This window comes from Narcine bancroftii, chromosome 3 (genome assembly GCF_036971445.1).
Source record: "Narcine bancroftii isolate sNarBan1 chromosome 3, sNarBan1.hap1, whole genome shotgun sequence".
Lineage (NCBI taxonomy): Eukaryota > Metazoa > Chordata > Chondrichthyes > Torpediniformes > Narcinidae > Narcine > Narcine bancroftii.
Window position 1 is genome coordinate 324,649,713 of NC_091471.1, and position 27,647 is coordinate 324,677,359.

General features: G+C 45.7%; 1 protein-coding gene across 8 annotated transcripts in view; it reads right to left on the reverse strand.

The window, feature by feature from the left end:
- Window positions 1-10,717: 10,717 nt before the first annotated feature.
- LOC138759110 (caskin-2-like) overlaps window positions 10,718-27,647 on the reverse strand; it is a 314,437-nt gene continuing 297,507 nt past the window's right edge. For all 8 annotated transcript variants that reach the window (XM_069929034.1, XM_069929039.1, XM_069929036.1 and 5 more), the window contains 3 exons: window positions 25,108-27,099; window positions 23,287-23,620; window positions 10,718-14,188 (listed from right to left, as the gene is read on the reverse strand). In XM_069929034.1, coding sequence (XP_069785135.1) covers window positions 14,095-14,188; window positions 23,287-23,620; window positions 25,108-27,099 — 2,420 coding nt within the window. In that variant the 3' untranslated portion in view covers window positions 10,718-14,094. The remainder of the gene's footprint in view (window positions 14,189-23,286; window positions 23,621-25,107; window positions 27,100-27,647) is intronic.

Below are 27,647 nucleotides of genomic sequence, written 5' to 3' on the forward strand. Positions count from 1 at the left end.
TCATTATCTTAGGCAGTTGCCCAGGGTCATGAAGGACTTGCTTCCACTTCTGTTCTGAGTTTCAAGGTGGATGGGAAAATCAATGCTGTACGTGCACACTCTGCCACAAGAAGGTACTGGCCGGAAAAGTGTGTGGGATGGAATGTGGTGTGTGCCTTTCCCTGTTACTACAGGACTTTGGACCAAACAAAATGCTTGAAATTTTCATTTTTGGTCCCTGCATTATGTATTCTCGAATCTCCCTCAAGAACTTCTCTTTGAAACAGTTTGTTCCTTGCGGGCAAAGGATCATGGAATATTTTACATTTTAATTTTAAAATTTAGACATAACAGTACAGTAGCAGACCCTTCTGGGCCATGAGCCCGTGCCACCCCAAATTAACCTATAACCTCCATACATTTTGAAAGGTGGGAGGGAACCAGAGGACCCGGAGGAAAGACACAAGGCACGGGGAGAAGGTACAAAGTCCTTACAGACAGTGCCCAATTCAAACCCATGTTACTAGTGCTGTAATACATTGTGATAACCGTTTCGCTATCCTTGCCACCTTATTCATTTACTACAATAAAAAAAAGCCAGTCTGGCCTTTTGTCAATATGAATCCTGTTTGCGTTCTGCCAGTTTCTGTGTTAATGTTCTTGTTTACAAATCATTTCACAATCTCTTTTGAATTTAAATGTTTGTGTCCTGCCAGTTTCTGTGTTAATGTTCTTGTTTACAAATCATTTCACAATCTCTTTTGAATTTAAATGTTGAAGTTCGCCATGGTTAACTGCTATGCTGACTGCTGCCCCAAGAAGAAGGAAGCATATAGAAGGTTTAAGAAGCAAAAGACAAGTCTTGTGGGATTTGCTTGTTGGCCAGTGTCACATTTGTGGCCCGAAATGTGAAGTTAATGAAACATTAAACACAAGTTTTATCAGGTAAACTTCTCAGTGGCTTTATTTTCCCGTTTCCTTTGTTCTCCTGCTTGTGTTCTTATCTCTCTCTCTCATACCACGTGACTTCCGGTACATCTCATACATATTCATTATCATAACATCCCTCCTTTAATCAGAAATAAACTTTACCTTCACTCGGAAACATACAAACATCGTAACTAATGGTAATACTATAACTCAACTACATAAAATGTACTTCCTACAGCATTCATACATGCACTTTATGATATGATTAAATACTGTCCCAAAGTTCTTATTAAAACTATGGCACAAAGTCTTCGTATCGTTTGGGCACTTTCCGGTTTCGTTTCGGCCTGCCTGTGATATTGTCGTCGCTTCTCGGTTGTTCACTCTCGGCGTCGGAAATACTGCTCGCCACGGCTTCGGGTGTTTCTGGCGCTCTAGTCACTTCATCAGGAGTGCTGGTAACTGCCTCTGGAATATCATCAGGTCTCTCAGTTTCAGCATCTCGTATTGGCCTTTCAACCTCTTCGCTCGATGTATCTCTGGACTGGTACCTTTTTACACCTGATACATTTCTCTTATACAGGACTCCAGTCAGAGACTTGACTGTCACCATACTGCCACTTCTGGATACGACAGTATAGGGTTGATGGTAATAAGGTGTGTCTAGCTTACCACCAGTTTCATGCCTCACTAGAACATTATCTCCTGGCATGATGTCTGAGTACTTGGCTCCACGTTTCGAATCTGTGTACAGCTTTGCTGCACCTTTTCAGCATCGTGGTCCCTCATCTCCTGGTCGTCTCGGATTTCCTTTATTTCTGGCATTTTTGTGCGGATTTTTCTCCCAAAAAATGCTTCTGCAGGACTTTTTCCAGTGGTTGCATGAGGCGTTGCTCGATAGACAGCCACATAAGATAGCAATGCTTCTCGCCAATTTTGTCCTTCAGTGTGTGCAATCCTCAATCGTTTTTCAATGGACTGATTTTGTCTCTCTACTTCTCCATTGGCTTGCGGCCATTTCGGAGTTACTTTATGATGGTGGATACCTGTGGACCTCATGTATTCCACAAATGTCTCTGAAATGAATTGTGGACCATTGTCAGAGTATAATGTAACAGGTAATCCATATCTTGCGAATATCTCTGCTAATGCTTGTATTGTTTTTTCAGTGGTTGTGGACTTCAACACCACGTACTCATAGTATCTGCTGTAGTAATCTATCCATTACCATAATTGATTCACCCGTCGGTAAAGGTCCAAGAAAATCAACAGCTACGTCGATCCATGGTCCTGTCGGAAGTTGCGTACTCCGGATCGGTTCTGGCGGATTACTCCTACTTGTGATTTGACATCCGTGACAAGTTTTAACAAATTTCTCTGCGTCTTTGTCACAACCTGGCCACCATACCTTGGTCCTGAGGTTTTGCTTGGTACTAACAATACCTAGGTGTCCTTCATGCGCTAAGGATACGATCTTCGGTCTCAATCTTTGCGGTATCACCAATCTGCAACCTCTTAATACACACTGTCCGATGCAACAAAGTTCGTCTCTAATGGGAATGTAAGCCTTGTGAGTACACTTGTCCCATTGTCCACTCTGTATGCATTCTCTTACTTCCATGAGTTCTGGATCTCTCGACTTCCTTCGTAGTCACAGCTTTCGGTGTCGACTGAATAGCTACGAAGTGTACAAAGCTCTCTGTTTCTGTTCCCAATTCTGACTTGGATTGTGGACCACCAACCTTCACCAATCTGGACAGCGGATCAGCAATGTTTGCTTTCCCTGCTATGTGGATTACTTTATATTTGTAGGGTTGTAGTCTGAGTACCCATCTCTCTATTCTGGCACATGGTTTGGATCTAGGTGCATAGATCACCTCTAATGGCTTATGATCTGTGATGAGTTCAAATTCAATGCCGTATAAATATGCATGGAACCTCTCACAGGCCCATACAAGTCCGAGTGCTTCTTTCTCTGTCTGAGAGTATCTTCTTTCCACATCTGATAACGATCTGCTGGCATAGGCAATGATTCTTGGTCCTCCATCATGCATCTGGACCAACACGGCTCCTAAACCAACCGGGCTGGCATCCGCTATGAATTTGGTTGATGCCGCCGGATCGTAATATCCAAGAGTTTTTGCATCTGTCAGGCTTTGCTTCAGCGCTGTGAACACTTTCTTCTGCTCAGATCCAAAATGAAATGGTACACCTTTCCTGGTTAGTTTCCTTAGTGGTTCTGCCACTGTAGCGAAATTAGGAATGAACTTTGCACAAAGATTGACCAATCCCAGGAAACTCCTCACCTCTGTTGCGTTCTGAGGTGCACGTGCCTCTGCAATAGCTTTCACCTTGGCCTCTGCAGGGTTTAGTCCTTCCCGTGTAAGTCTGTGTCCCATGAAGTCCATTTCTGACACACCGAACTGGCACTTGTTTCCATTCACGGTAAGGCCTGCCTCCTGTAGTCTAGATAGTACACGCCTCAACCGTTTGTCATGCTCTTCCTTCGTTGGTGCATGGACTATGATGTCGTCAGAAATCTTGGCAACTCCAGGAATGCCTTGAATCACTTGATGGATTTCATACTGGTAGATCTCCGAAGCTGCATTAATTCCAAATGATAGTCTCTTGTAACAATACAATCCACAGTGAGTCATAAATGTTGTCACATCTCGGGAACCTGGATCCAGCTCTAATTGATGATAGCCCCATTTCAGATCAATTTTTGAGAATACCTTGCTGGTAGTTAGTTCTTGAAGTATTTCCTCCACTGTTGGTATAGGATGTCGTTCTCTAATTATAGCTTCATTGGCCATTCTCATGTCAACACATAGTCTTATGTCACCCTTTGGTTTGGGCACAATCACTACGGGACTGACCCATTGTGTCGAATGTTCCACAGGTTCAATAATGTCTTGTTCGATCAATTCTTTAATTTTGGCTTTGACTTTCCCACGAAGTCCAAACAGAGTTCGGCGCATTGGTTGTGCCTTGGGTTTGACCGTTTCATCTACCGCTAGCTTCAATTGTCGACCTTTCAGCTTTCCTACTCCTTGGAAGACTGCGGGGAATTCATGCTTCATATCCTCATATGACTGAATTGAATTGACACAAGCTCCAATATGAAGTATTGCCAGGTCTTGCGCTGTGCTTCTACTCAGCAATGGTTCTCCCCTCTCTTCTATGACCATAAACTCTGCTTCGGTGTACTTATCTCCAGCTTCAACAGTTGCAGTAAAACATCCATTGGTCTGCAATGGCTTGGTTGCTGTGTATGGATACAGTTTCTTGGAACACTTCTTTGAGGTACAGATGATCTTTTTCCTTTTCAACTTCTCCCATAAATGTCGATCAATCACATTACTGTCACTGCCTGAGTCTACAATGATCTGAACTGTCACTCCACCAATGATCACTGGGACCTTCTCATGATGTCCTTCATTCAACGTAAATTGGTAACAACTCTGTTCCTCCTGGGTATCATCATCATCACCGTCTATCTGGCGAATGGTATCTTTCTTTCCAGGATACTTTCCTTTCCCCCAGGCTTTGCCTTTGGAAGTTGTACTCTTCCTCTTCAGGACTGCATGGGACTTGCTTTTGCACTTCTTTGCAAAATGGTCCTTACCTCCACACTTTCTGCAAACTTTGCCTTTGGCCGGGCAATATGGGTCTTTTCCAAAGTGACCTCGGTTTCCACATCGATAACACTCCACGTCCTGTGTCGACGTATATCTTGGCTGATTATGGCGATGTGAGAGCCTCTTAATTTGCTGGCTTGAGTTGTCTTTCAGGGTCATGGTATGAAATTGCCCTTCAACAGCCTCTAATGCAGCAGCAATGGTTAAAGCATCGGTGAGTTCCAACTCACTCCCTCTTTCCAGTAGACATCTTCTGAGTTTATCTGATCTGCAGTGCTGTACGACTTGATCCAGTAATTGGTTGTCCAAATCAGCTGGCATGTAATTGCATCCAACAGCTAGCTGGCGTAGTCTCGTCACGTACTGAGCAATTGTCTGGCCATCTTCTTGTCTCGTTCTCCGAAACAAATGGCATTGAAATGTAGCATTCGGTGTCACTACATAGTGTGCATTTAATGCATCTACCGCTTTCCAGTACTCATCCTTTCTTCCAGTATTCAAAAGTGTCTTAAATGTTTCCTGAACTGCAGGTCCCGCAGTGAAAAGAAGTAACGCTCTCTGCGCTTTTTGTTCAACTGTACCGGTATCTAGAAATAGGCCACGACTGTCGGCGTAGGATTCAAATTCTTCCAGCCATGCCTTCCACTTCACACTTACAGTGCTTGCATCACCCGTTGGGTCAAAATGAGCAATTCCACTATGTGTTAGAAAGTCACAGTTTGCACCAGCCATGAGGAAATATTCCAGCCCCAAAAGTACTGAGTCGAAGAGAAAATTCTTATCACCTTGAAGTTGTCTGTAATCCTCTGTAATCTTGTTTAGTCTTTAATTTTCTTCAAGCTTCTTTCATCCTTGTCGCCAATGTCACATTTGTGGCCCGAAATGTGAAGTTAATGAAACATTAAACACAAGTTTTATCAGGTAAACTTCTCAGTGGCTTTATTTTCCCGTTTCCTTTGTTCTCCTGCTTGTGTTCTTATCTCTCTCTCTCTCATACCACGTGACTTCCGGTGCATCTCATACATATTCATTATCATGACATCCAGGAAGGAACTTGAAGTACTTGGGAGAGATAGAAGTGAGTCAAGAAGGCCTTAGAAAGCCCCAAGGCATTCTATGCATACCCGAAGAACAGAAGGACGATGAGAGAGAAGGTGGGGCCACTTCAAGAGAAAGGAGGTAACATGTGACTGAAGGTAAGGGAAGTCCTAAATATATACTTCAGTGCTCAACAGAGAGAAAGCAAGACCGTGGTCAGTTTTAAACAAGCTTATGTGCTGGAGCTTGTTGCGATTAAGAAAGAGGAAGTGTTGGATCTTATTAAAAACATTAGGATTGATAAGTCCACAGGGCCAGACGATATATACCCATGATTGCTATGGGAAGGGGGGGGGGGGGGCTCTGGCAATGATCTTTGCATCCTCCTTGGCCACTAGGGTTAACTGGAGGATTAGAGAATGTGGTGTCCTTGTTTTTTAAAAAAATAGGGAAAATCCAGGGAATTCTAGATTGGTGAGTCTTGCTTTAGTGGTGTGCAAATAGATGGAGAGGATTCTTAGGAACAGTATTTATGAGCATTTAAAGAAGTATAGTCTTCTCGGGGATAGTCAGCATGGCTTTGTGAGGGGTAGGTCGTGCCTCACAAGCCTAATTGAGTTTATTGAGAAAGTGACAAAATAAATTGATGAAGGTAGGAGAGTAGATGTGGTGTATACAGATTTTAGTAAAGGCATTTGTCAACCCCCCCCCCCCCTCCCCACCATGGGAGACTCATTCAGAAAGTGATGAGGCATGGGATCCAAGGAACCTTGGCTGCATAGATTCAGAATTGGCTTGCTTTCAGAAAGAAGAGGGTAGTATTGGATGGAACATTTTCTACCATTGCCACTGACAAGTGGAGTTCTGCATGAATGTGATCTGAGACCCTCCTCTGTGATTTTTATAAATGATCTGGATGAAGAAGTAGAGGGTCAGTAAGTTTGCAGATGACACGAAGGTTGGAGGAGTTGTGGACAATGTAGAAGGTTGTCAAAGGTAACAACAGGATAGAAACAAGATGTAGAGTTGGGTGGAAAAGTGGCAGATGGTGTTCAGTCTGGATAAGTGTGAGGTGATGCATTTTGGGAAGTTAAACCTGAAGGAAGAGTACATGGTAAAAGGCAGGATTCTTAATAGTAGAAGAACCGGGACCTTATCCATACATCTCTCAAGAATGTCGTGCATGTTCTGGTGGGATGGGCTTCATTCATCAGGCGTTGAGTTCAAGACAAGGTAATTTTTAAATTTAGATATACAGCACAAGTAATAGGCCCACCCCACAAGTCTGTGCCACTCCTGTATGTTTTTTTTTGAAGGGTGGAAGGAGAGTGGAGTACCCGGGTGAAACCCATGCTGACATCGGGAAAACATACACATTCTTCACAGACAAGCTCAGTTTTGAACCTAGGTCATTGGTCTAACAGTGTTGTGCTAACTGAGCCACCCTAAGGACGCAGCTCTATCAAACTCTGTTGAGAACACACTTGGAATATTACGCTCAGTTCTGGCTGCCTCATTGCAGGAAGAATGTGGAAGCAACAAAGAGGGTTGTGACAGATTATGTTGTGTTTGTATTGTATATGGATATGGTTTTGGGAGATAAATTGGGGCATTTTTTAGTGTAGGTCACATGCAAACACTTCAAAACAGATCTCATTTAAAATACTGGAGCTCTGCTCATGCTAGACAGGGCGGCTCCAAGAGCCTTTACAAGAGCTTTGGAGAGTGCGCAAGGGACTTCACTAATGGATTGTTGTTTTAAAAAGCAACAGATGAAAAAACTCTGAGGAGGAGTAGGTTCGGAGCCACAGGGTTGTGTGTTTCAAGTTGAGAAGGAGTCAAACAGGCTTTTCTCAGAGAAAGAGATCAGTTCTGCAGTTTTACAGTCAGCAGCAACAGCTAGGACTGGAACAGGACAAGCTGGCAAGCTTGTGGAAATCCCCATTTGGAATACGAGTTGTGAGTGCTTAGTTCAGTCTGGTCAAAGCCCTGTAGTTCATGCAAGAGAAGAGGACTGGCTGCCTAATGTTTCACTTGGAATAAGTGAAACATAAAGGAACTCTGTGGTGACCTGAAAGAAAGAGGTTATCATCTGGAAAACCTTGATGGGGCAAGTTTCTTCCGCAAGACACTGAAGTGGATGATTGGAAGGAATCAGTTGTGGATGTCCAGCGAACAACAAATCTCTCTCTGAAAACCAACAAGAACCTTCCTGAGCGGTAACCATTTACCTTTCAAGCACCAAAGCCTGGTGAACTTCATAAATGTTAAATTCTGTGCACAGAATAAGAATTGCCTGCAACCAGTGAACTTGGAGGAAATGAGAAGTGAGATTGGACTGTGAATCAAGGAACTTTTCTGAACTTACATACACATTACATACATGTGCTCTTAGAATTAGTAGGGGGTTAAGTTAGGTTAAGTCAATAGTGATAAGTTAAAGTGTGATTCTGTTTTCATGTTTAAAGATGATTAAAAGCAACTTTTGTTTAAGTAACCATTTGTCTTGGTGAATTTCTATTGCTGCTGGGTTTTGGGGTCCTCTGGGCTCATAACAGGGTGCAGAGATTTACCAGGATGTTGCCTTGTTTGAAGAACATGAGGCAAGGTTAACAGAGCTGTGACTTTCTTCTTTGGAGAGAAGGATGAGAAGGGACTTGATAGAGATCTACAATAGGACGTTGCTCTGCCTACTCATGCTCGTCGGCTCTGTGACATTGTCATGTTTAAATTTAGAGAAGATTCAATGCTCGATTTCTGATTTTTAATTAAAATTTTCAAACAATGTGGGGACCTTTCATGAATTATTTTCAGAATCTCTGATTTGATACGAATGTAGAAGTGTTGACTAATAAAGTAATTTATCACTAATAATGATTTTTTTTGTCCTCTTTATCATAGAATGCTACAGCACAGGAAACAGGCCATTCAGCCCCTCTCGTATGTGCTGACCATCATCTCGCTAGTCCCACTGATTTGCTCCCATTCCATAACTCCCGTCCTCGTACCTATCCAATGAAAACACATGATCGAGCCCACATTGACCCTTCTTGCCAAACATCTTTGTTTTTGGTTATTACCACTGTAATATATTTAGTTTGATTTGAGAATGCAGGTACTGTCGATTAACTGGTATGATCTAAGTATAATGTATTCTTGTGTATTCTGTATTTTTTGATGTGGAACTTCAATTTCAATAAAAATATTGAAAAATGAATGCAGATCTGCAAGATTATAAGATGCACAGATCGGGTGGACAACCAGAACCTTTCCCCAGGGCAGGAATAGCAAACACCAGGGGACCTCTCCAAGGTGAGGGGAGGAAAGTTTAGGGGAAATGTCAGAAATATTTTTTTGACACAGAGAGTAGTGGGTGCTGGAATGTTTTGAACAGTGCGAGGAAACTGGAGCCCCTGGGGAAAACCCATGCAGATACAGGGAGAACGTATAAACTCCTTAGAGACAACGTGGGATTTGAACCCCAGTCCCGATCGCTGGTGCTGTAACCCCACTGCACTAACCACTACGCCAACTTCACAAAATGTTTTCCAGGAACTCCACTCCTTTGTAAATTAGAGCAGCCTTAAGAAATGGTTTTTATGTTGCAATTTTCTTGTCAGTGAAGTTTGGGAATCATCAAACCATGCCAATGTGCCTTGGCCAAAAGAGAATTCAAATTAATTCACGAATGCAGTGATTTTAGCTTCTGCCTGTGAGCACAGGTCTTAGATTTCCACTTCAGATGATGTGTGTTTCCCAGGTAATCCAGTTGGAGTCATGTCCTGTGCTTACCACTATAAAGCCAATGTTAAGTCAGGGGATTTGATCTTGCTGGTGGAATAACCCTAAAAATGTTTATCTACACCAGGTTCACTTTAGTTAGAATTATAGAATACTACAGCAGAGGAAACAGGCCATTCAGCCTCTCGCTAGTCCCACTGATTTGCTCCCATTCCATAACTCCCGTCCTCGTATCTATCCAATGAAAACAAACGATCAAGCCCACATTCACCTCATCAGATGGCTGCTCATTCCACATTCCCACCACCCTCTGAGTGAAGAACTTTCCCCTCGTGTTCCCCCTAAACCTTTCACCCTTCAGCTTAAAAGATGCAATGACCTCTTGTATTTATCTCCCCCAATTTGTGGAAAGAGCCCACTCCCATCCCCTCTATCTATACCTTTCATAATCTTGTAAACCTCTATCAAATCTCTCCTCATTCTTTAACGTTTCAAGGAATAAAGTCCTAACCTGTTTGATCTTTCCCTGTAACTCGACTCCTGAACACTCGACAACATCCTAGTAAATCTTCTCTGCACTCTTTCAATCTTACTGATATCCTTCCTGTAGTTAGGTGACCAGAACGGCACACAATATTCCAAATTTGGCTCCACCAATATCTTAAACAACTTCAACATAACATCCCAACTCCTGTACTCAGTACTTCGATTTATAAAGGCTAAGATGCCAAAAACTTTTTTTTACAACCCTGCCCACCTGTGATGCCACCTTCAGGGAACAATGATCTATTTCCAGATCTCTCTGCCTCCTCAGTGCCTGATCATTTACTGTGCATGTCCTACATTGGTTGGCCCTTCCAGCATGTATCACCTCATAGTTGTCTGGCTTAAACTCCAACTGCCTGTTTTTTTGGCCCTTTCTCTAGTTGGTCCAGACCCCTCTGGAAGCTCTTGCTCACTTTGTAAAATGCAGCCTTGTTGCTAAAATTCCACATGTCCCACTATTTTCTGCACTATTTAGCAACTGTCTACCCTCAATTATGCCCAAAGTATGAACAGATAAAATATCCACCAGATGCTGGCAAGGTTTCCAAACTCCAGATCTCACATGTCTGTTTCCCTCCGATCGTTGGAGGAGAGGCAGCTTTCTCCCTGCAAACTCCAGTTCTGTTGGGTCATATAAAATTAGCAGTGTTATTGAAATCACCAGAATGTACACACAGGCAAGCCTGCTTAAGGGAAATTCGCCTTGCAGGACTTACAAATGACTCCCCACATCGCCACTCTGCAATGAGCGACCTTTTCCAGTTTCCACATTGGTTGAGCCTAGTAACAGTTCCACACATGGCAAAATCACACACCTATGCCCAGGTCAATAAAATAAGCCATTGTTCTTAATCTAGTCTATTCATTTCATATCTCAAGCTCTTGATCATACAATGTTAGAAATTTTGGAATAAACATTATACACATTTTTAACAGTACAGGTCAGTACGTTGTAATTTACACAGCTCAAAACAACATCTTAATTGTTACATCGTGTCTTTTCCCTTTTCTTTCAGTAACTGTTTCCATAATTTTGATTAATCTTACAGCAGATGAGAAATCTTTAATAAATCCAGTGTATCGCTCTCATCCGCCCCACCAACTATCATCATTTTCTGCTGTTTCACTGTGTAGAACATTTGGTACATTCACAGGAAAAGAAAATGTTTTAAAAATATATATTATTCTGAAAGATAGGTGTAGGTAGGTATTTACATAATAAAACTTGCACTGCAACAGCAGGCAGAATTGTGCTTGGATCAGGTGTTCATGTACACTGATCACCATGGTAATCTAATACTCAGCATGGCCATGCAGTCTATCTACCACCATGGCACTGCCCTTTGCAAGCAGGAACCTATCAGAACATGGGTGTCAGCAAATGGTGGCGACTGACCCCTTTCTGCTATGCAACTGGAAAGGGTGCAGAGGAGATTCACCAGGATATTGTCTGGACTGGAGTGGATGAGTTATTGGTCTTTATTCCCTCAAGCAAAGGAGGCTAAGGAGTGATTTTTATAGAGGGGTGCAGTAGAGCAAAGGGATTTAGGAATTCGGGTACAGAATTCTCTGAAAGTTGGGTCACGTGGTGAAAAGCTTTTGGTATGTTGGGCTTCATAAATCAGAGTATTGAGTACAGGAGTTGGGATGTCATGTTGAAGTTGTATGAGGCATTGGTGAGGCTAAATTTGGAATATTGTGTGCAGTTTTGGTCGCTGAATTAAAAGAACAGAATAGAGAGAGTGCAGAGGAGTTTTACAAGAATGTTGCCTGGGTTTCAGGGTTTAAGCTACAGGGAAAGGTTAAACAGGCGGGGACTTTATTCCCTGGAGCATAGAAGATTGAGGGTTGATTGGATGAAGGTATTTAAAATAATGAGGGGATCATATGGAGTCCATTTGAACAGGCTTTTTCCATTGAGAGCAGGGGAGATTCAAACAAGAGGACATGGATTGAGAATGAAGGGGAAACATGAAGGGAAATTTTTTCACTCAGAGTGGAGTGGGAGTGTGGAATGAGCTTTGGGCCAAGGTGGTAGATGCGAGTTCGATTTTAATATTTAAGGAAAAGTTGGATAGGTCTATGAACAAGAGGTATGGAAGGTTATCGGCTGGGTGTGGGTCAATGGGACCAAGTGGGAGAAGGTGTTTGATATGGACCAGAAGGGCCAAACTGGCCTATTTCTGTGCTTGTAATTGTTCTCAAGATCATGGGGGAAATGGAAAAAGTGAATGCTCACAGATGTTTTCTGGGGCAGATGATTCTAGATCTCAGGGGTACAGGTTTAAGGCGAGAGGAGAGAGAGAGAGAGAGATTTAAAGCAGTCCGGAGGCAATTTTTTTTCTCTCAGAGGTGGCCTGTATCTGGAACGAGCTGACAGAAGAAACTGTAGATGTGGATGCAATATACAACAGACATTGGACAGATTTCTGGATAGGAGGGGCTTAGAGGGATGTGGTCCAAATTGCAGGCAAATAGGATCAACCGAAAATCCCAAATTGGTTGGCATGGACAAGCTGGGCCGAAAGCTATGTTCTGTGTGGTATGACTGTAACTCAATAGTACTCAATATGCATGTGCCAAATTTGTACATATATGCTTTACACATGGGCTTGGGCAAGGCAGCCTTCCATTAACAGATAACATGCACATCCATACATGTTTTTACACACACACACACCTGAACAAGTAAAGGCACACAAACTGCTGTAAACACTGCAGTAGTTACAGGGATTGCAGTGAGCTACCATGTTCAAATTAGATTTATGATGAGTGAAATATTGAGCTCTGATTAAATTTTTCTTTCTCTTTCTCTTCTCCATGTTTTAGAAAATTAAATTGTTTGTGTTTGTTCCAGTGCTTTTCATGAATGCTTTCTGAATTACATGCAAGACACACTTCTCCTCTGTAGAAATGAGCAGCATCTCTCCATCAGAGAGTATGGAAGAAGAGCAAGTGTTGGTGCCACACAGACTGTATGAGACAATGGTTCACTGTGCCCACTAACGACACTCCATGATGTCATGGAGTCACAGGTCTCTGCCATCCTTTCCTCAAAACTCCTCGAGGGCCCAACCTGGGGCCGACGGGAACCACAGCACATTTAGCAAAAAACCTCGGTTTTTACAGAAGAAACTAAAACTTGACTGCATTACAGGAAAGGGGCCCATAAATACTGAGCAAGTCCTAAGCGGTTGGGGTGTCATAGGTAAATAAAGGTTGAGAATGGCTAGCCTAAACGCTGCTGTTCGATCATGGAGTTGCAGCGAATGGTCTACTGGAATGCTGATGTAAGAGTCATTGTCGGATCAGAAGGTGGTGGGGGGGGGGTTGGTAAAACCCGAGTACCGACATGGACAGTTGTGGGGACGTGGCCTTGCCCTCCAGGAATCTGTAACCACTTTGCAATGGGCAGGGGGTGCAGATTCATGGACTACACTGGAATCTGTACCACAGCAGTCCATTGAACCACTGTATTTGTAAAACACCATATTGCAGTGAAGGCACTGGACAAGAGGGACTTGAAATCCTGTTATCATATCTGGGTTGGCACCAGGTTTCAGACGTCTTCCTGCTGTTTCACTTTGTGTCTGAATAAAAATAGTGAAGAGATTCTGGCCTGTAGTTGTTTCCCATGCCACTGGGCCAACAAAAAGCCCTGGGCTTTGTTAAAATTGTAGTGTTAAGCTTGGGAGGTGATTCAGATTGTGTACACATTAAAGGAAAGTGCTGGTTTGTAAATGCGACACCAATCATCCTGGGAGCTTGTAAAACTCTACCTGAAGATTACAATGGATTCTCAGCAGTTGTTCCCACAGTGAGTTCAATTGTGGGACTCCAGCAGCAGTAGTTTGCAGATCTTGGTATAGTGCAAGCGATCCAGAACCTCCTCTTCCAGCAGCGAGCTAGATCAATATATTGTGCTTTAACTCATTTAAGTGCTTGTTACAAGGTCAGTTGAAGCTGACAGTGAGAGAATCCTCTATACATGGTTGAAACATAAAAGGAATAAAATGCATTGTCTCCTGATGCTAAGATATCAGTTGCAGGGAATTATGCCTGGAGCCGACCAACCTGGGAATTAAATGCAGCCAGTCTACCAGTTTGATGTCCATTCCTGCCTCAGTCACAGGTTTCCCTGTCAGTGTTTCCCTGGGCACCACCAGCACTTGGTGCTCTCATGGAAGGAAGGGGCAAGCTTCAGCAACGCTGTGCGGAGTCAGTCTAACATGGCGTCCAGTTGGTCAGCAAGGTCATCGAACATGCTCCCGATGTCATCTAGGATGTTGCCTGTAGACTTTGCTGAGCAGGAGCTGGAGGATAAAAAAATTAAGGAAAGTGATGTTTAAATAACTGCTAGAAGGACACAAGGGGTCGGTTAGTGTCTGAAAAGACCCTCGGGAATCTCCACTGGGGACAAAATAGCAGCAGGGGAGGATGCTGAGAAGATATTTAGCATCATACAGCATTGAAACAAGCCCTTCAGACCATTGTGTTTAGGCTGGACCCAAACACTCATCCATTTCACTCTCATCTATTCCTCCCTCCCCACCCCAGGTTTTACCACCCATCTACACACTAGGGCACAATTTACAGGGACCAACTCACCAAGCAACTTGCACATATTTGGGATGTTGGTTGATGGTCTATGTATGAAACAGGAAAGTGGTGAAGGTGGGGAAAATTACATTCAAAAGGCATTTGGACAGGTATGGAACGATATGACCGAACAGGTAAAAGGCACGGGTTCAGATGCACAACGTGATGGCAGCAATCCCACTGGTGTGGAACCACGGAGAGTGGGGAGCAGAGACACAGGACTCCCACGAGGTCCTACTGCTGTCAGGCTTTAAACAGGCTTTAATGGAGCTGATAGTGGTTTTACATGAAAATTCTGTGTCCGCAGGGTCTGCAGTGAAGATGGCAGTACCCATGTTTGGCCGTAGCTATGAGGGGTTGCAGACTCTGGGGAAGCAGAGGACAGGCGCAAAACAGGGAGAACAAGACCCCCCTCCCGAAGGAGAAGCAGAGGAAACAACCCACATGACAGTGGCCTTGGCGGAAAACCAGAGAGGTTTTCTGCAGCTGAGGAATACATAGGCAGTGACGATGAGCTGTTAGTGACTCGAGTGGAACCTGCGGAGGCTGTGGCTGGTGGCGACGGTGGTCGAAGGATTCACACCAGACTGCTGGAGACTGGCTCAGGACCTGCTGAAGGGGTCCCAGGTATAAAAACTGGGATGTGAGAGGATCTAAAGGTTAAAACCTTGTGTTTTTTTTTAACTCTTAATTGATTTTGTGCCTGTCTCTTTAAGAGAACCATTGTTTGTAGTGCTACCATAGTGACTATGATGCAATATGTCATAATATCTGCCCAGACTAATGACGTGCTCATTATTCAAGGAAGTGTGAGCACGAGAAATTATTCTTTGAATTTTTTCGTCTCTTTAAATACCTTTTTTGCATCTTTTAAAATTTTGTGTATTTTTTTAAGCTAGTTTCTCTACATATCTTCTGTATCTATCATAGAGTAAATGCTTTGCCACATCATTATGAAAGTCTTAATGCGAAGCTATGAAAAATGTTTATCAGTTTTATCAATGAATTAAAACTACATAAAGGAACAGCCACAGAGTTGATCCATTGGATTGGAGATCGAAATTCGGAATATCAGCTCATGCTTTTGGAAGATGATACTTTGAAATTAGGATATAGTAGAATAAGGAAAGTGTCGTCTGTAGAGGGAACTGAGGGCACAGAAGGTTTCTTGACCATGTTGGAGGTTCGGATCTGGAGCACGGGCTGCTGATGGTTCGGACTGGACTCTGTGCGGCCGTGGAAGCGCTGAGGTGAATCCACAGTCACTCGGTGACTCTAAGGGGGGGCCTCTTTTGCTTCTCTCTCCCTGAATGTAAGAGGCCCTCAGGCAATTCCTGGCAAATATTGCACTATCTTTATTACATGAAACTATAGTAATGTTGAATCTTGATTGGTACAGATGAGGTGGGTGTTCTGTGTAGTGCAGTGACAACAAACCTGGACGAAGGACCCAGATCTCACATGCCCAGGGAGAACGTGCAGATCACCCTGATGTCATATGAGGTCAAGTATGAACCTGGGTCCCAGGAGTAAGGGAAAACAGAACAGTAGAACACTGGAGCAGGCCCTTTAGCCTAGATGTCTGTGCTGAACATGACACTAACTTCAACTAAATCTCTGCTGCTTGCACATGGTACATCTGCCCTCGATTCCATTGTTATGCCCGTGGAAAATCCTCAAACACTACTATGGTGTCTGCTTCCACCGGTACTTCTGGGCAGCTGCCATTCGAGTAAGAAAACATGGCCCTATGCCCGCCAATTTTGCTGACTTCTATACGGTGTCCTCTCAGCCTCCAGCACTTCATAGAAAACAACTCAAGGTTGTTCAACCTCTCCTTAACAGCTCATATTCTCTAATCCAGGCAGCTTCTTGAAAAATCTCCGTAAACCCTTTCCAAAGCTGCCTGCTGTGGGGGACCAGAATTGCACTCAAGACTCCAAGTGCAACCCAACCAAAGGTGAACATATTACAGGGAAAATGAATGGCAGTGCTGCCCCTGTAGTATGAGAGTGCAGACACAGTGCTGCGACAAAGACTTCAGCTGCACGAATGCCAGCAGGTCCCTACAAGCATTAAGTGCCCTGCTTAAGGAGCTACCAGTGTTTTGAAAGTAAAATCCTGCGATCAGAGGTCTGTGCCTGAGATGGTGGTGCCTACGCTCGGCAGTGGACAGGTGGGTTGCAGACCCTGGGGAATGGTGAACAGGCGTAGGGGCACCAAAACTGGGGGAACACTCTCAGTTCAGGAGAAGCAAGGAAGACAACCCTACAGGCAGTGACCATGGCAGCAGCTCAGCAACGGACTCAGCGGCTGACAGACCCTTGCAGGCTGTTGGGACCCCCCCCCCCCCACCCCCACACACACACACAGGCTTCAAGCTGCTGCAGACTCTCACAGGAACCAGATATCGGAGCCGGGATTGAAGAGGGTTCTGAGGACAAGGTCTCCCGAAAGGCTTCGGGTGCCGAAGGTCCTGATAACGTCAGAAGTTTGGGTCTGGAACTCGATTGCTGAAAATAAGCCTCCTATGCGGCCGCAGAGGCTGCGACAGCAGTGGAGATGAATCCACGGACACTCAGTGATTCTGAAGGGATTTTTTGTTTTGCTTCTCTTTCTCTCGAACTGCAAGGGGTGCTGGGCAACACTAATGGTGTGACAGAGTATAGAGATATGTTTTTGGGAGATAAATTGGGAAATGTTCGTTAGTGTAGGTTGCATACAAACACTTTAAAAGATCTGATTTGAAATACTGGAGTTCTACCCCATGGTAGACATGTCGGCTCCACAGCCTTTGCAAGAGCTTTGGAGAGAGCCCAAGAGACTTCACTAATGGATGGTTGTATCTAAAAAGGCAACAGATGAAAGAGTACGTCAGAGCCGCAGATTGTCTGGAACTGTTCTCAGAGTGTCAGGTGGTTTTGCAAGCAGAGTCAACCTGGCTTTCTCTCTCTGTATGAGAGAGAGACACACACACAAAGATCACTTCTACAGTGTTACAGCCAGCAACAGCAGCTGGGACTGGAACAGGATAAGCTGGCAAGCTTGTGGAAAACCCCATTTGGAAGAGGGTTTGTAAGTTCTTTGTTCAGCCTGGTCAAAGCCCTTGTGGGTCATGCAAGAGGAGAGGACGGGCTGTCGAATGTTTCACTTGGAATAAAAGAAACAAGAAAGATATCTGTGGTGACCTGAAAGAAAGAGGTTATCATCTGGAGAACCCTGAAGGGGCAGGTTTCATCAGCAAGACACTGAAGTGGCCGATGGAAGTGAATCAGTTGTGGATGTCCTGGAACAACAAATCACTCTCTGAAAACTGACAAGAACCTTCCTGAGCGGTAACCATTTACCTTTCAAGCACCAAAGTCTAGTGAACTTCATAAATGTTAAATTCTATGCACAGTATAAGAGTTGCCTGGAACCAGTGAACTTGGAGGAACGAGAAGTAAGATTGGATGGTGAATCAAAGAACTCTTCTGAACTTACACGCACAAGCACTTAGAATTAGAAGGGTATTGTTAGGTTATTTAAGTCAATAGTGATGTTAAAGTGTGATTCTGTTTTCAAGTTTAAAGATAAGTAAAAGCAACTTTTGTTTAAGTAACCATTTGTCTTGGTGAATATCTATTGCTGCTGGGTTTTGGGGTCCTTTGGGTTGTAACAATGGCAACTCTTTGATTGCCATATGACAGGCAGAAAGCAACTCCATGTAATAGTACATGTTCTGACAATGAAGGAATCTTGGGCCAATGTGACTTCTTACTTTTCCACTCAATGGTTGGATGCAGAGGTCTGGGCCCTTCTTAGAGCTTCTTCTTCTTCTTTGGCTTGGCTTCGTGGACGAAGATTTATGGAGGAGTAAATGTCCACGTCAGCTGCAGGCTCGTTTATGGCTGACAAGTCCGATGCAGGACAGGCAGACACGGTTGCAGCGGTTGCAAGGGAAAATTGGTGGGTTGGGGTTGGGTGTTGGGTTTTTCCTCCTTTGTCTTTTGTCAGTGAGGTGGGCTCTGCGGTCTTCTTCCAAGGAGGTTACTGCCCGCCAAACTGTGAGGCGCCAAGATGCACAGTTTGAGGCGATATCAGCCCACTGGCGGTGGTCAATGTGGCAGGCACCAAGAGATTTCTTTAGGCAGTCCTTGTACCTCTTCTTTGGTGCACCTCTCTCTCGGTGGCCGGTGGAGAGTTCGCCATATAACACGATCTTGGGAAGGCGATTGTCCTCCATTCTGGAGACGTGACCTACCCAGCGCAGTTGGATCTTCAGCAGCGAGGATTCGATGCTGTCAGCCTCTGCCATCTCGAGTACTTCGATGTTGGAGATGAAGTCGCTCCAATGAATGTTGAGGATGGAGCGTAGACAACGCTGGTGGAAGCGTTCTAGAAGCCGTGATGCCAGTAGAGGACCCATGATTCGGAGCCAAACAGGAGTGTGGGTATGACAACGGGTCTGTATACGCTAATCTAAGCTTAAGACGCTGCCTTCAGGTCAGGGTGTCGGATGACACTAAGATCAGTGAGGGTTGAACTCTCCCGTGGAGTCCAGAAGGCAAAGTGGGGGTATGCACAGAAGATCCACAGAAGGTTGTGTGACACCAGCCACAAGGTGCATGTGGCAAGGGATCAGGATGTTAACGGATCACAAGACAACCTTACATGTTGAAGACAACGACACCTCCCTTGCAGACAAACTGAACATCTTCAATGCACAGTTTGATGAGAAGAATAGGATGACATCAAAGAAAGCTCCATGTCCCCCTGATGAACATCTGGCTCCTGCATAACTGTGGCCAATGTGAGGAGAATCCTATCCAAGGTGAACCCACACAAGGAGGTGGGACCAGACAACATACGTGGTTGGGTACTGAAGGACTTCGTAGACCAAATGACGGGGTCTTCATTGTCAACTTCAACACATCACAGCACCAGTCCATCGTCCTCCTGAGTTTCAAGACAACCACCATAATCGTAGTACCAAAGAGAATAACTGGCCTCGATGACCACCGCGCTGTGGTACTGACATCCACCGTTATAAAAAATGCTATGAGCATCTGGTGATGGATCAAAGTTCACCTCCCAGAGACACTGGACCCATTTCAATTCACCTACCGATGGAACCATTCCACTGATGATGCTACAGCTTTGTCCCTTTACTCCGTCCTGACCCACAGAGAATAACACCTCATATGCCAGGCTGCTGTTCATTGACCAGCTCACCATTTAATATGATCATTCCCCAGAGGCTGGTGGAGAAGCTGACCTCACTGGGACTCAACTCCCCTCTCTGTAATTGGATCCTGGACTTCCCAATGGAAAGACCACAGTCTGTCCAGGTCGATAGCCGAACGTCAAACACTGGTGCACCTCAGGACTTTGTGCTCAGTCCACTCCTGTTCATGTTACTGACCCACGACTGCATCACCAGATCCAGCTCCAACAGTGTCATCAAGTTTGCAGATGACACAACAGTCGTCGGCTTCGTCAGCAACAACGATGAGTCGCACTACAGAGAAGAGGTGGAAAATCTCGTTAAATGGTGCGAGGGTAACAACCTGAGTCTCAATGTGGACAAAACAAAGGAGATGATGGTGGACTTCAGAAGGACCAGGAATGGGCACCCTCCACTACACAACAACTCTGTAGGGGGGAGAGTGGAGAGCACAAAGTTCCATGGAGTTTACTTAACTAATGACCTTCTGTGGACACTCAACATCTCCTCACTTGTCAGGAAGGGGCAACAGGGACTGCACTTCCTGAGAAGACTGAAGAGGGCAAGGCCACCGGCCACCATCACGTCAACCTTCTGTAGGAGCTCTACTCAGAGTATCTTGACCAGCTGCATCACAGTGTAGAACGGTTACTGTAGAGAAATGGATCAGAGATCAATCCACAAAACCATAAGAGTAAGAGAGGGGATCACTGGAGTCTCCCTCCCCCCCCACCCCCCACCCCCACATTACGATCGAACAGGATCGTTGTCTGAAGAAGGTAGGCAAAATCATTGAGCACCTCTTCCACTCTGCACACAGCAACTTTCAGCTGCTCCCTCAGTAAAGAGATCCATAATTCCCTGAAAGTGGCATCACAGATAGACATGTTCGTAAAGAAAGCTTCTGGCAACTTTGGTTATTCGGTATTGAGTACAGGAGTTGGGATGTTATGGTGAGGCCAAATTTGGAGTATTCTGTGCAGTTCTGGTTGTCAAATTACAGGAAGGTTATCAGTAAGATTGAAAGAGTGCAGAGATGATTTACTAGGATGTGCTGGATCTTCAGGAGTTGAGTTTCAGAGAAAGATTAAACAGGTTAGGACTTTATTCCTTGGAATGTAGAAGAATGAGGGGAGATTTGATAGAGGTTTACAAAATTATGATGGGTATAGACAAGAGTAAATGCGAGTAGGCTCTTTCCACTTAGATTAGGAGAGATAAATATGAAAGGACATGGCTTTAGGGCGAAAGGGAAAGTTTTAGGGGGAAACTTCTTCACTCAGAGAGCAGTGGGAATGTGGAACAAACTGCCTCTGATCTGGTAAATGCAGGATCCCTCTTAGGTTTTAAGAATAAATTGGATAAATTCAAGGATGGGAGTGGTCTGGAGGGTTATGGACTGGGTGCAGATCAGTGGGACCAGCAAGATGATAGTCAGCACAAACTAGGGGGGCTGAATGGCCTGATTTCTGTGCTGTAGAATTCTATGGTTCAATGACCTATGAGCACTTGGAGAAGTGCTCAATCTACTCAAAGATAGTCAGTATGGTTTTGTGAAGGGAAGGTCATGCCTCACGAGCCTAATTGGAGTTTTGTGAGGAGCTGATAAAGGTCGGGCAGTAGATGTGGTCTACATGGATTTTAGTAAGCCATTTGACAAGCTCCCCCATAAGAGATTAATTCAGAAAGCCATGAGGCACAGGATCAGTGGAATCTTGGCTGTGTGGGTAAAAAAAAAATTGGTTTGCAGCCAGAAAGCAGAGAGTAGCAGTGGAAGGAAAGTATTCTGCCTGGAGGTCAGTGACTAGTGGAGTTCTGCAGGGATCAGTTCTGGGACCCCCTGCTCTGTGTGATTTTTATAAATGAAGAGGTGGAAGGATGGGTCAGTAAGTTTATAGATGACACAAAAGTTGGAGGAGTTGTGGATGGAGCTGAGTTGGGCAGAAAAGTGGCAGATGGATTTCAATCTGGATAAGTGTGAAGTGATGCATTTTGGAAGGACCAACGAGAAGGCGAGTACAGGGTTAATGGTCAGTTACTTAAGAGTATGGATGAACGGAAGGACCTTGGGGTCCAAATCCATAGATCCCTCAAGGTCGCCGCACAGGTTGATAAGATAGTTAAGATTGCCTATGGGATGCTGGGCTTTATTAATAGGGGGAATTGAGTTGAAGAGTGGAGAGGTCATGTTGCAACTCTACAAATCTCTAGAGTATTGCGTTCAGTTCCGGCCACCTCATTACAGGAAGGATGTGGAAGCTCTGGAGAGGGGGCAGAGATTTACCAGGATGTTTCTTGGATTGGGAAACAACTCTTATGAGGAGAGGTTAGCAGAGCGGGGACTTTTCACTTTGGAGCGTAGAGGAGACAATAGAGGTCTACAAGTTGATGAGAGGCGTAGTCAGGGTGGAGAGCCAGCGCTTGTTCCCCAGGGCAGGAACAGCAAACACCAGAGGACATCTGTACAAAGTGAAGGGAGGGAAGTTTAGGGGAGACGTCAGGGGGAAGTTTTTTTTACACAGAGAGTTGTGGGGGCCTGGAATGCTTTGTCAGGGATGGTGGTGGAGGCTGAAACATTGAGAGACTCTTAGACAGGCACATGGATGGAAGGAAAATAGAGAGTTAAAGGGTAGGGAGGGTTTAGTACTTTTTTTAAAAGGAATATATGGGTTAGCACAACATTGAGGGCTGAAGGGTCTATACTGTGCAGTAGTGTTTTATGTTACCGAGCTGCATATCTAAATTAAATTAAAAATGAAAGAAATCACAAGAAACATGCAGTTAAATTAAGAGCAAACAATTAGGCAACAAAACATTATGGAACACTTGTTTTAAAAAAGGATTAGAGCAAGTAGGCTGTCCTGCATTAATCCTAGTGCTTGGTGAGACCCTACCTGAAAGACTGTGGTCAGTTTTGGTTTCTTTATCTAAAGAAGAAGGTGCTAGGCTTAGACCTGGAGAGAGTGCAACGAAGGACCATTAGAGCGATGAGAGAGGTATCCCAGAGAGACAAGACGTTAAACTTTAGGTCACATGTTCTCCACCGTGTAAACAAAGAATTTTTTTCCCTGGATCGTCCCTTCGACCAGACCTTTGGGCCTGTGGTATTCTCTATTCCAGCATGCAGACACTCAGTTGAGAAGGGTTTTCAAGACAGATAAATGAAGAGAATCCAGGCATGTGCAAAGATTACAGGAAGCCAGGATAGCAGCAGCCTTGACTTTACTCTTTGACGTAGCAAACTCAAGGAGCTGAATGTTAATTTGTTCCTACTCAATGACTTGTTTTTCTTATAGTAAAAACAGAAATACGGGGAAAACCCAGCAGGTCTCGCAGCATCCATAGAAGGTCAAGTTAAATAACTGACAGCTCGGGCCTGAGGCCTTCTTCAAAGTTATGAATCTTTAGCTCCTGCGGACAGTCCAGACCTGCTGAGTTCCTACACTTTTGTGTTATTACCACAATCTTACAGAACAGGCTTATGTACTTCACTCCTGTTTTAACCACACTGCCTCCTTCCTCTTCCTACTTCACTCTGGATTACTCAATAATAGAACCAGAAGGCTCTAGAGTGACGTCAGATGCTTGTTACCAACGGCTACTCACACTGCTTTGCCATTATCTTCTTGGGTCAGTTTCCGCTCCACTGCATGCAGAGTTTCCTCCAGGCAGCTGCTGGTGTCTTCCAGATGATGGTGAGCAGGTGCTGTCGGTGGGACCTCTAGGATAGGTCTGACCACCAGCCCGTTCCCTCCAGAGGCCGAGGATGCACATGCATTCCTTGAGCTCAGCTGCTGCACGTGACATGGGACCTTTGGTGCTACTGAGCTGAGACTGGCAGACTGCAGAGACCTGATGGCTTTTGGACTGTTGAACTGCGGGCACCGTGTGGGGACAGGCTTGTGGGGAGAGTCCAGGGGAGGTTGGTTCTGGCAAGCCTCTGAAATAAAAAAAAGGATCAAAACTATTAACAATCCAATTATCATTTTAAAAAAATGTCCAGCATAGAAACAGGCTCTTCAGTCTGCAAAATCTATGCTGACCAGAAAATGCTTTAATTCCACATCCTGCTCCTTCATGTGCCTGCTCCTGCCTTAACTTCTCCTTTGACAGCTCATTCCAGATACTAAAACATTTACCTCTCACATCCTCTATAAACCACCTCCTTCACCTCTTAAATCGAAAGCCTTTGGTTTTAGACGCTGCTACCATGAGAAACAGACTCTGGATATCCACCCTGCCACTGGCATTTTGCTGCCACCTTCACGCCTGGGAAAATAGACTCGACCTATGCCATCCTGATACCTCATCTTCCAATCCAGAAGCAAAGACCTTAAACAAAAGTATTGGTTCACAACAGACTTTTTATGGCTTTCTACAGCGTGGAGCAGGCAAGGGATTTGTTTTAAGATATGGTGGCTATTATTAAACAAGGAAAAGCAGCAGCAAGTTCAAATCCTGTAAAACAGCAAATGAGCACTCTGTGGGGTTGGCAAAGAGTCAGCCTGGGTTCTGACAGGAAAACTTCACTGCACTTCTTTTCAATGACATTGATTTGAAAACTAAGTTTCGTAAGTAGCTTTGCAGCCGCCAGGAAGCTCTGCAAACTGGAGGCAGTGGAGAGGTGATCAGCTTAGCCAGACAGAGGATGGACGGCCATGTCAAAGCTCCATGTTCCTGGGGAGCAGACACAAAAAAGATTAACTGCTGCAGGAGATGAGACGTCCAGAGCTGCTGGAAGATCAACAACTTGGTGAGAGGTGATCTTTGGACTGCCCAAGACTTGTTACCTTCCAGCACAGTGAAATATTGATGAGGGAATGCTGCCCATTGGCACATTCCAGTCTGCGGTGTGCATGCTGAGGCTTGGCACAGCCTACATCAGGGTGCTGTACCGATGACCTCAGTCTACGGTTCCTCCACCACTAGTCACCATGGGGCTGGGTCCCATATGTAACAGCCTCCTAAACACTATTATGTGGATTGACATCAGATTATATTAGAGCCAGATTTGTTTTTTTTTAACACATTTTCTAAATTTAGACATACAGCAGGGTAACAGGCCCTTTTGGCGCAGGAGCCCATGTCACCCTATTTACATAACGGTGGGAGGAAACCAGAGCCCTCGGGGAAAACCCACGCAGACACAGGGAGAACATACAAACTCCATACAGACAGCGTGGGATTCGAACCCTGGTCCCAATCACTGGCGCAGTGTCGTGCTAACTGCGCCAACCATGCCGCCCTGTGACGCTATGAATCTCATGGAAGACGGACTAATTGTATTATATTTCCTGTATAATAGTTTTTATCCACAAAGGTTACTTTTAAAATTAAAGGAATGATAGGTGAAAACTTTCACCCTATGGATCTGGCTTGCATTACTAACTGGGATTAAAGCACTAGTAGAAAACAGCAAGCTGTTACCTGCGGTAGGCCTGTGGCTGAGGTGTGCCCTGTTGGGGATGTGCTGGATGGCTGGTTTGGGAGAGAGCGGGGGTCTCAGAGTCTGCTTGGTCCCCTTCTCCAAGGACTGGATGCTGCGCTCAATCTCGGCGATCCTGAATTCTACACTGGTGTCGCTGTCCAGTTCAGTCCTGAGCTGCAGCCCAGAGCTCAAGGCCTGAGTGGCCACATGGCTAGGCCCATCGGGAAGCAGTGCCGCCCCCTTCTCTCTGGTCTTGGGCCGCCGCTTGACAGTGTCGGATTCGGTCAGGTTGAAGTGTGGGGCCTCTGGCCATCCGGGAATGATGCCTTGCTCCTTGTTCCCTGGCTGTGTGCAAATGCCTGCCTTTCCCATACTGACATCTGACTCCACGTCAGTATCTGCTCGGCTGGAGGTGTTGGGCTTTGGCCTCTGCTTGATGGTTAGGTTTCCCTCCTCGGCGAAGGGGATGCACTCGCTGGAGCTATTCCTGGAGGATGTGGCCTCGAGATTGCTCTTCCCAGCTCTGGACCCATCCTCGGTGTCTACCCCTGCAGCCATTCCTCTGCCCGGCGGCTCGCTGACAGTCCGTTGCTGGCTCACCGGATCTTTTGCTCTTTCTGGCGGACCAGGGCTGATGCTATCGGCGCTCCACTGGCTCTCCTTCCTGGCTGTGGTGACCTGCTTCTCTGGCACAGAAGGACCAGATGGGGCACAGGGTATGGCCCGGCCTCCAGACACCTCCAAGAGGGCAGCAATGCTCCTCACACTGCGAGTGCCTCGGCCTACCTTGTCCTGTGGTGCGGTCAACTCTCCTGCCACTGCGCCAGACTCCAGCTCCCGCTCGTGGCTGCTGGTCACCGAGCTCAGGCGCTTGGGTGGAGGGGGAGGTGGTCCTTTCCTCTTGCCCCGCATGGCGAACGACTGGCTGCGACTGACAGGTCCATCGGCTGGACGTTGGACCTTTGAGGTTTGGCTGCGTCCTGGGCGCCGTGTAAGAGTTGCATAGCAGCTAACTGGCCCAGTGGCGGCTTCTTCTTCCTCCTGCTCGCCGTCAGACAGGGCCTGACGGTTCAGGCTCTGGGACCGTTTCTTGGGCCTGAAGCCGTTGACGCTGGGCTGGGTGCCTGGGGCCGGGTGTTGGAGAATTGGAAGTGGCACCATAGGCTGAGGGAGTGAGCCTTCCTCCACGCCAACTCCATTGGTGACACCACAATGGGAGGGCAGGTAGTCGAAGCCCTGAGATGGAGATAACTGCTGGCTGGCAGGAGCTGAGGGCCTGGGACACTCCAGCATGGAGGAGATGGGAGCAGGCTTATTTTTGATGGGAGGTGGTGGGTAGGGTAGGGCATACCCCTTGCTTGGCGTGTGGGGAGGGGATGAGGGCAGCATCTTCATGTGCAGTGCAGGCCTCTGGTAATGGTCTCGCCCATCCGGCCCGTTCCTCTCCTTATTTGGACTGCCTCCAATGCCATTCCCCAAGGCCCTGCTGTTCTCCTGACTTTGGCCAACAAGGTGAGTTGGAGTGGTATCTCTGGAGCGAGGAAGAATGGTAGGTGGCCCGCTGCTCCCACTGCTACTGCTCCCATCCCCGCTGCCCAGGCTCTCCTGGGACTTGTTGTCAGTCCTTGATCTACTGAGAATGTTCTCCTGGGAATGACCAGAGCCTCGGGATCGGATACCGATGCTCTCTTGGCTGTGGGACATGCCCCCCACTTGCATTGCAAGGCTCTCCTGGCAGTTGTAACAAGGGTTGGACATGGCAGACTGCAGCTCATAGCTCAGCTCACTATCCTGGAACGTCAGCATCTTGGGGGTGTGAGGGGAGTGACACTCCCCATTCTCACCCTGACAGGGCTCAATGGTGACAATGTCGAGAGCGCTGGGAGTCTTGCGCCGGAGCGTGGCTGTTTTGGCATTCACCTCCGCTTGATTTAAGGCCTTCAGCACGTCCAGAAGCTTCTTCACTGCTATCATCAACTTCTTCTGATGCCCTGCAAAACACACACAATGTCACTCAAGCTGAGCTCACCAGGACACATCTTTTCTTTTTCTCAGACTATAAGAGAACTCAGTTTATACACATCACTGTAGACCGAGGGTGGCGGGTGTGACAGAGTATTTTGATGTGGCTTGGGAGGAATTGCAAGAGCAGCTTGCACACACATATTTTAAAACACGGAACTTCTGCAGTGCTTTTTGCAAAAGAGCAACAAAGTATCAGCATACAGCTTGCCTGGGAGAGCTTGTGATTTTTGCAGGCAGGGACAGAAAAGCTGAGAGAGGGAGGGTATGAAAAGAGAGAGAGAGAGAGAGGAGAGAGAAATCAGTTTCAGAATGACAAAACAAGCAAACTGTTGGAAGGCTGCCTGGTCAAAGGACTAGCTGTCTGAAAGGCGACCTGAAAGAATGAGGATCATCTAGAGAACCCTGAAGGGGGCTAGTTTCATCAACAAGACTGATTAAACAGGAATCGGGTGTGGATGTCCCAGAACAAAAGGAATCTCTCTCTGAAAACCAGCAAGAACCCTCCTAAGTGGTA